Source organism: Gorilla gorilla, chromosome 4 (genome assembly GCF_029281585.2).
Source record: "Gorilla gorilla gorilla isolate KB3781 chromosome 4, NHGRI_mGorGor1-v2.1_pri, whole genome shotgun sequence".
Lineage (NCBI taxonomy): Eukaryota > Metazoa > Chordata > Mammalia > Primates > Hominidae > Gorilla > Gorilla gorilla.
The window spans coordinates 51,699,349-51,708,965 of NC_073228.2; the positions used below are offsets into that span (position 1 = coordinate 51,699,349).

The window sequence follows — 9,617 nt, forward strand, 5'->3', positions numbered from 1 at the left end:
TTCTGGGAAAAATGAGCAAAAGATTAAAAATTTGACCAGGTCACAACAAAATCAGTAAAAAGTCTCTAAACAGGAACTGTATCTAGGTTATCATGCACTGTTCTAAACATAAGCTGATGGTCCAGTTATAGCTTTGTATTTATTATTTATTTTTAAATATTTTTGATTTAGAAAATCCATGCAGTCCACTAAATGTTCCATACGTTTTAGTGGCAATAATGTTGGATGTTTTCCAAAGGATTCACTATCCACAACATTGAAAAATATCATTCGGAAAAAAATTACTGTTTCAAAACTAAACCCATAATTAGTTAACCAATCAATTTGTATCATTATAGGTGATAGAGACCTGACCCTGTCTGACATGTCCACTTTATTATAATAATTTAAATAATTAACATTTTAAAATGTTTGTGCCTTTCAAACTGTCTTATCGTCATTCATGATTGGAACTGCTCAACATTCATTTTAGACTCTTTGATGCTATTATTTTCATTTGCCCAGTAGGGAAATGATCCAAGCCTGGATAACTTCCCAAGAGCATCAAGGCAAGAGAATAAAGAGTACTTCCCTGTGACAACTTATCTTCTCTCTAGGGTACTATAAGTACTGGTTTTCTAGGTAATGATGAAAACACCTCCCTCCTTATATATTTTACTCCTTGCTAATCAATATGATGCTCACTTCTCAAAATAATTCCTAATGTCTTAAATACATACATTTAAACTAAAAGACAGTAAACACTATTTAGGGGTAGGGAAGTGAACAATTTGGAGACTGTTAGTTGAATTGATGTCCTGCTCCTGGGCTGAGCCAAGAAATCTCAATCGAATTAATTCTCCACCATCATCACATATTCATGAATTATATTGAAATTAACAATAAGCAGGACTGCAAGATTTCTATTACTTCAGTTTTCAATTCAAGAAATGGTAGATTTATTTTAAAATCTCCCACTACCAAAAGATCAATAGATGCTGAGATTTTCTGGTTTCAATAAGAAGGAAAACACACACCCAGACACCCAGGGCAGTGGCTCACACCTGTAATGCTGGCTACAGGAGGCTGAGCTGGGTGCTGAGGCTGAGGATCACTGGAGGCCAGAAGTTCGAGACCAGCCTGGGAAACATAGCGAGACCACACCTCTTTAAAAAAAGGAAAAAAGAAAAATAAAAGAAACGAAAGGAAGAAATGAAGCACTCAATGAAGTAGGAATACTAGAAATACTCTATGAGCGTTAACAGGACAAAAGTAGGAGACATTTCTCATTGGAATTATTAATTCTTTGTTGTATGTGGCAGGGAGAGAATCTAGATTCTATTAATATTCCAGTGGTCAAAAAGATGCACATTTAGTCATATTTAATTTTGGCCTTTGAGGCTATGATTTAGTTTTACTTCACCTGGCACCATTTTTATATATAAAAAATATCCTTGGGGCACCTTTCCACCTACAGACTGGACGCTGTTAAAAATCACCCAATTGTGAAAAACAACAATTAGGATGCAAGTAAATTTTATTACAGACTGGCATAGTCAAGACTGAAATGACCCAGTGAATACTATAAAAGGCCAAGGGAGCTAACAAGTGTGGAAGGTGAACCCTGGCTTTGCTCCTCTTTCTGGGAAGGGGTTGCCCGGCTGTGCTGCCACCATGTCTTTTCGACTTTCTGGTGGATCCAGGAGGATCTGCTCGCGAACTGGGTCTGGTAGGCTGTCCGGTGGAGGAACAGGCTTCGTGGCTGGGAATGTGTGTGTTGGATCGGGAGCCGGAAGCAGCTTTTCTTGTACTCTTGGGGGCATCTCTTCTGGGGGAAGCTTCTGCAATAGCGGTGGAGGGTTGGGAAGTGGTGCCTGTGCTGTTTTTCTTGGCAATGAGCACAGCCTCCTCTCTGGGAATGAAAAGGTGACCATGCAGAATCTCAACGACCGCCTGGCATCCTACCTGGACCATGTGCATGCTCTAGAGGAGGCCAACGCAGACCTGGAGCAGAAGATCAAGGGCTGGTACGAGAAAAGTGAGCCTGGCTCTTCCCGGGGACACGATCATGACTATAGCAGATACTTCTCAGTCATAGAAGATCTTAAAAGGCAGGTAAGAAATAGGGATTTGCATACTTTTACTACAGACCTTGTGTGTGGATAATTTAAAGAAGAGAAAATATAAAATGTGCTTAACAAATTTATGTGATGTAAGATTTGTTCACTCTGTATTTCCAGTGCTAAGCACAGTACCTGGCAATAAAATCTTGTAGAATTAAATAATGAAAAAGAAATCACTTCAAAACAGATATAGTCACTTCGTTTTTCATATATTTAGCTCATACCATTTGATCAAAAGTAATAAAAGTATCTATGTGGCTCTTAAGCGCTGGATGCTTATTATCTGAAGAAAATCCAGATTTCTTTAACATAGAAAAAAGATACTAAAACAGATGTTTGACAGATTAAGAAGATATAAAATCACACTGAAGTCTGGAGCCTCCTTTGACTTTTGGTAATTAACATTTTTCACAATCTTCCCTATTTAGATTATTTCTGCGACCATCTGCAATGCCAGCATTGTTCTACAAAATGACAATGCCAGACTGACCGCTGATGACTTCAGGCTGAAGTAGGTGAAAACAAACTGATTAATTATATTAATAAAAGTTAAAATATTACAATTGGATTAAGGAATATATATTTTGCTTTGAAAACCAAAATGTTTTTCTAAAGCCAGACTAGATCAATAAAGAAATTGAATCAAATAAGCCGTTATAAAAAGAGCTATCATGGTTGGATGCAGTAGCTCATGCCTGTAATCCCAGCACCTTGGGAGGCTGACGCAGGCAGATCACTTGAGGTCAGGAGTTTGAGACCAGCCTGGCCAATGTGGCAAGACCCCATCTCTACTAAAAGTACACACACAAAAAAATAGTCAGGCATGGTGGCTCACTCCTGTATTCCCAGCTACTTGGGAGGCTGAGACATGAGAATCACTTGAACCCGGAAGGTGGAGGTTGCAGTGAGCTGAGATGGGGCCACTGCACTTCAGCCTGGGTGACAGAGTGAGACTGTCTCAAAAACAAACAACAACAAAAAAGAGCTATCACATATTTTTTAAAATCTAAAATCTAGCAATATTTTATTTAATTGTTAAGCACATTGGATGACAAAAATCAGCTCTGAAGAAGTAACATCCCCAAAATACAATTCATGAATTGTTAGGTATCTCAAACCATTTTAGCAGTTTGCCATTGCAAGAAGCTTCAGAAGTATGTACAGAACATCATATCTTTCAGCATATGAAATATCTTAAAAAGTTGTGCTTTGCACCTGCCTACGATGACAACTCTCAGGTGCCTTACTAATCTTTCAGGTATGAAAATGAGCTGGCTCTGCACCACAGTGTTGAGGCTGACACCAATGGTCTTCGCAGAGTGTTGGATGAATTGACCCTTTGTACAACCGACCTGGAGATACAGTGTGAGACCCTCAGTGAGGAATTGACCTACCTCAAAAAAAGTCACGAGGAGGTAAGGAAGCCTGCAGAGTGGCTTCATACAGTGTCTAATTTCCTTCTTCAAGTCCACTGTTCATTTCATAGCAAGGCATGAACATCAATCAAAATCCTCCACTGAGGATGAATACCGATCCCTTTTCTAGGAAATGGAAGTCTTGCAATGTACAGCTGGGGGGAACGTGAACGTGGAGATGAATGCAACCCCGGGAGTGGACCTAACTGTCCTGTTGAACAACATGAGGGCTGAGTATGAGGACATGGCTGAGCAGAACCGCAAAGATGCTGAAGCTTGGTTCAACGAGAGGGTAGGTCTATGGCAAATTACAAAGGGCTTGCTCAGGAGACAATCAGGCCAGTCACTAACCCTTTTTGACAATTACACTTCAGAGTGCAACGCTGCAACAACAGATTTCCAATCATGAGGGAGCAGCCACAGGAGCCAGAAATGAGCTGACCGAATTAAAACGCAATCTGGAAACCCTGGAAATAGAACTTCAGTCCCTCATGGCTGTGGTACGTAGGAATCGCCATTGAATTGAATATATGTGTGAATATGTATCAGTCAATACAGATATAAAAATACATATAACACCAAGTACGTATAACCATTTACATATGACTAAAAGTATAAAATATATTAAATATCAAGAATTCTGTCCCTAAACTCACCAATTCCAAAACTTGAAAAATGCCTTTTTACAATAGAGGAATTTTTTTAAATCTTGCAAATGTTGATTTTCAATTGAAAATATTCAGACCTTATACAAATAATGATTTCTACCTTGAGAATATTTAAAATATGACCATGCCGGCCAAGCACAGTGGCTCACACCTGTAATCCCAGCACTTTGGGAGGCCAAGGCAGGTGGATAACTTGAGGTCAGGAATTCAAGACCAGCCAGGCCAACATGGTGAAAACCCATCTCTACTAAAAATATAAAAATTAGCTGGGTGTGGTGGCATGCACATGTAATCCCACATACTCAGGAGGCTGAGGCAGGAGAATCACTTGAACCTAGGAAGAGAGGCTGCAGTGAGCCAAGATCATGCCACTGCACTCAGCCTGGGTGACAGAGCAAGACACCATCTCAAAAAAATAAATAAAATAATATGAGATGACCATGCCATTTCTCTTTTACACATTCAAGCTTCACTTTGTTTTTCTTTCAGAAACATTCCTATGAATGCTCCTTGGCTGAGACTGAAGGAAATTACTGCAATCAACTCCAGCAAATTCAGGATCAGATAGGGGTGATGGAGGAACAACTGCAACAAATTCGAACTGAAACTGAAGGCCAGAAGCTGGAGTATGAACAGCTTCTTGATGTAAAAATATTTTTAGAAAAAGAAATTGAAATTTATTGCAACTTACTAGACGGAGAAGAAAGGTAAAGATTAACTTGCAAAAAAAAAAAAACCTCACATTAACTAGGTTTTCCCACAGTATAGGTATGCCAATATTGCATCCTAGAATTTCCTACTCTGGAGATCATACATATTTATCCTCAGGAATGTATATTATTGCAGCCAAGTGAAATTAAAACATGCAGAAATTTGAAAACCAAATTTCTAAGTATGCAAAATATTTGTATGTATAATATATAAAGGACATTTAAATATAGAATATTTAACAATTCCAGTACTCCAATTCAAGGGGAAAATTGCTTTCTGTGATTTAGCGTGTAAGCACATTTCTTATAAATAACTCACTCTCTTTTCTTATCACCTCACTAGTTACCCCACATGTACCTTGTATTAAAGATGAGCAATGAACATATAGGAAGAATTAATTGGAGAGGCACCATAGTTTCTTAGTCAATAGCAACAGCCCTGGAATTGCAGCCCTGGCTGTGAATCAAATACTGGGTGAATTATGAGCACATTGTTTAACCTTTTCAAATGCAGTTTCCTCGTTGGTGAAATTGTGATAAAGCCAAAACCATACTTGTAACAAGTCTTAACTATAATGTCTCACTATGTAGGTAAAGAGCTCATGACAGTGGCATACACAGAAAAGGTATTTGGTAATCACTGCCTATTACTAAATGCTTGCCCATGGCCGCATAGTGAGGAGGTAACGTCTTGCACCCTCCAAGGCCCATCAGCCCCCTCTGCAGCCTATTCTCACAGGAACCCAACAGTGATTGCTCCCTCCTCAGAACAAAGCACTCATTACACCACTCACTTTTCACTTAATTTACAGCACTTTTCATGTTATAGGTAACTTTTTGCATGTGTATACTTTATTTCCAACTGTAAAAACTGTGTCTTGGTTCTATATTTTCTGCAGCACCTAGCCCAGCAACACCTTCTTCATGGTAGGCACTCCAAACACATTCACTGGCCAGTTGATTGAAAAGTCAGAGTGAGAAATATTGCTAGATGAAAGAGGTAATTTCTGGTCATGAGAAAATTTCTATTCATAAACATCCATTTAATCTCTTCTTTCACTATGTTGAAGTCATGAAAAGCTTATTAATGTCCTTTAAATATATAAGGAATTTGAATCTTATTGAAACTAGAATTCCAAAACTCTTATTTCCAATTTAGAGGTATTTATAAGCTCACTAAGGAAAGAAAAAAAAATGCAATAATTTACTCTTCTCTTCACAGAAAAAGCAAATCCACATGTTACAAATCAAAAGGATACAGGCCTGTGAATTCTGGAAATCAAGCCAAAGGTATAGATAGATTTTTTTTACGTGGTGTAACTCCTTAAACTCCATCAATTGTGTTAACTAAGTTACTTATTTTTTAACTAAATAAAATTTGTTTTTAAGTTTACTTCTGGTGAATAAAGGGATGAGGGGTCATTATGCTAGTTCTTAATATTTGTATTTTATATTCCTGTAGATCAACAGATGTGGTCAAATTATGAAATTACTGAAATGAGGAATTAATCCCACAACATATTTCTTACCTGGAATGTATTATCTTTCATAGTTTCAATACTTTGATAAAAGAGCTACTTTATCTTAAACAACAAAAATAGGGCAAGTTGGTATTTAAAAGAAGACAACATTACTTGCAGCCAGCCTTTACTGCCTGATACTTAGATTGTTTTAATCCATGTTTCATTTATGTTTTCAAACGCCCATTGCTCTAAAAGCAGTGGCAAATATAAGAGAGATAGTCCAGGCTCTTGCTAAACACTGACTTCAAACACAGTATTATATATCAATTTACTGCAAACTTGCAAAAAACACTTTTAAAAAGCAAACATTTTTTAAAAGGTGCAGTGGCTCATGCTTGTAATCCCAGCACTTTGGGAGGCCAAGGCAGGTGGATCACTTGAGGTCAGGAGTTCGAGACCAGCCTGGTCAACATGGTGAAACTCCATCTCTACTAAGAATACAAAAATTAGCCAGGCATGGTGGCAGGCATCTGTAATCCCAGCTACCTGGGACACTGAGGCAGAAGAATCTCTTGAACCCGGGAGGCAGAGGCTGCAGTGAGCCGAGATCGTGCCACTGCACTCCAGCCTGGGTGACAGAGCGAGACTCCTTCTCAAAAAAACAAACAAACAAAAAGTATACCTATTATGGCTACTTTTCAACCTGTTAAAAAATGACCACTAATGTTTTATTTATTTTATTTTAGACTCAACAGAAGAAACTATTTTTAAAACAGTGGTTGAGGAACTGGATCAAATTGGCAATCTCCTTTCACTGAGAGTCCACTCAGTTGAAGAAAAGTCCTCTAAAATAAGCAACATTACAGTAGAGCAACGAGTACCTTCTAAAGCACCATAATGAGGAAAAAGTTATTTGGAAAGAAAGAAAGAGAGAGACAGAGAAAGAAAGAAAGGCTGCCTTTGCAAAAATCCTACTGGTCAAATAACCTAAGGAAATTATTCATTTCTGTTCTTAAAAGGGCTAGAATTTGTTCTCCTTCTCTTCCTTTTCTCATGTTCTATGCATGTAATCCTTTTCCAGAGTAGAAAAATCCTGCTCTGTTCCTAATTTTTGTTTTTATTTTGGGGGTCTTTTTTGACATTTCATTAAAAATTCTTCTATTGCAAGTTATTTTTTTGATATCTGATTCTTTTTAATTTCTAAAGTTGATCCCAATGTGGCAATACTAAGGACCCGCTAATAAAATAATGTGTTTCATTTCATAGTCACAGTTACCTCAATTAATAACAGAATAAGGTAGAAAGAGCACTAGCCCTAATGTCTGGTCCCAAATCTGTCCCTGATTGACTATGTAAATAAGTTGATCTTCTTGGGTTTGAGTGTCTATGGACATAAAAGAAGAAGATAATACCCACTGATCACTAGGACTTGTTTACCCTTACAATGCCTAGCCAGGGTGATCAGCAAATGTTCTTGTAAAATCTGAACCTGGAAAGCCATTTTTCCATTTTCCAGCACATGCATCTCTCTGCCCCTACCATGGTAATGACTAAGCAAATTTAGAACTAAAGCCTAGGGGTGGTTCTAAATCTTGCTCATATTCTCCTGCACACGAAATTCTGCCTGACATCCTTACTAAATTATTTTGGAAAGTGCAGCTGGGATTGGAAAGCAGCAAAGTTCTAGGCTAAAGAGGTTTTTTTTTTCATTTGGAGTGGAATGAGGCAGTGACCTCTATAATCACCTGGATTTCCAACTTGCATGGCAAGAACAACATTGAAAGGTTTTAATCAACTGGCATATAGACAATGCGGGATTCAAAATGGCCCATGAAGACTGAACTGCACCATTTCAGGGTGCTAAACCCTCTGAGGTTGCATTTTACAAGTCTCAAATATAGGCTTGGTCACCATTATTTCCTGCTTCCATATAAGGTAGTTGACCTTAGCCTGATGACACTTTCTGGAGATGTAGATACAGCTGAAAATTCCTTTTGTCAGGGTCTTTTTGTGATGAATGGTCCCAACCATGATGACAAAGGCCATAATTCAATGGTATGGAGTTAGATTAAGTCTGGTTAGAAGCACTTTCAATTGCAGAACTATAGTGACAATATCTTACATTTACCGAGTGTGTTTTAACTCACTTTACATGCATTATCCAATTTAATTTTCATAAATGCTTATGAGGTAGGTGTTTTATCATCTTTATTTTGTATATGAGGAAAACAGACACTCAGAGATTAAGGAATTTCTCCAGGGCTACACAGCTGATGTGTAGCGGGGCTTAGATGCAAATCCAGCTCTCCTCTGCCATGGTGATTTGAGTTCCATTGAACAGAACAAAAATAAGCGTAGGAATTCACTGTTTTCACACTAAGTTTCCATTACCACCCAAGAGGGACCACAATCAGGCAGACTTTTATGTGCTTGACTATCAACGATACAATGAAAGCCAGGAGTATGGCTTTCAGTGCAGTGGCCTGCTTGTAACATAAAACAAGCATGCTTGTAGCGTGACTACAAATCTTTCAAGTATGTAGGCCTACAGTATGCCTACTGCATTCCACAGTGTATAGCATGCCTACAGTATGCCTACAGTATGCTGAAAGATGTCTACATTATGCCTACAGTATATCTACGTTATGCCTACAGATACCTACAGCATCCCTACAGAAAGCCTACAGCATGCCTGCAGTATGCGTAGTCTTTTGCTATCTGCTAGTTACCCATCTCCAGCTCCTCTCCCAGCACCTCCCTTCTCTGCCTCCATATTTATTAAGTCCTGGTTACCGGATGCCCCCTCGCTTCTGCTACAGTTTCCATCACTATGCTTCATTACTCTCTCATTCTGACAGGTAGGGTCTCTCAGAGGCTCGATACCCCAGGAATTAAAAGAGTAAAACCACATTATCAGCTCTCCAAAGACACTTGCTTAACTCACCATCTTACAAACACAATGTTGACCCTCTTTCTCTTGTGCCACCAGTACTATTCATTCTTTCTTATTCCCAACAGAGGTCCTATTCTTTCCAAGAACAATTGGGCCAACTTCCATTTTTCTATATCCACTCTTTCTACTTAAATAGATTTCCCTATCTAGATAAGACTGATTTGCACTTAATACAAGCATAACCCATGACTCCAAAATACATGCTGTTGATGAATCAACCATACTTCTTGAAATGAAGGCTGGAAAGTTTACGTACTCAGCTTTGTTTCCAAAAAGTTAGTATTAGCAAAAAAATGAAAAAAGTGA

At 38.4% G+C, this 9,617-nt stretch overlaps 1 protein-coding gene across 1 annotated transcript; it reads left to right on the plus strand.

Annotated features, from left to right (window-relative positions):
• Window positions 1-1,565: 1,565 nt before the first annotated feature.
• Window positions 1,566-7,531, plus strand: KRT26 (keratin 26). The gene is made up of 8 exons (XM_019026668.3): window positions 1,566-2,094; window positions 2,531-2,613; window positions 3,361-3,517; window positions 3,648-3,809; window positions 3,892-4,017; window positions 4,675-4,892; window positions 6,118-6,185; window positions 7,105-7,531. The coding sequence occupies exons 1-8, from the start codon at window positions 1,654-1,656 to the stop codon at window positions 7,254-7,256; spliced, it is 1,407 nt and encodes a 468-aa protein (XP_018882213.1). The 5' UTR covers window positions 1,566-1,653; the 3' UTR covers window positions 7,257-7,531.
• Window positions 7,532-9,617: the final 2,086 nt, after the last annotated feature.

What these genes read in the sequence shown, in the direction of transcription:
- KRT26 (XM_019026668.3), top strand. Translation starts at nt 1,654, where the DNA reads ATGTCTTTTCGACTTTCTGGTGGATCCAGGAGGATCTGCTCGCGAACT. An exon ending in GCTGATGACTTCAGGCTGAA is followed by an intron (nt 2,614 to 3,360) that starts GTAGGTGAAAAC and finishes CTAATCTTTCAG; the next exon opens with GTATGAAAATGAGCTGGCTC. An exon ending in TTACTAGACGGAGAAGAAAG is followed by an intron (nt 4,893 to 6,117) that starts GTAAAGATTAAC and finishes TTCTCTTCACAG; the next exon opens with AAAAAGCAAATCCACATGTT.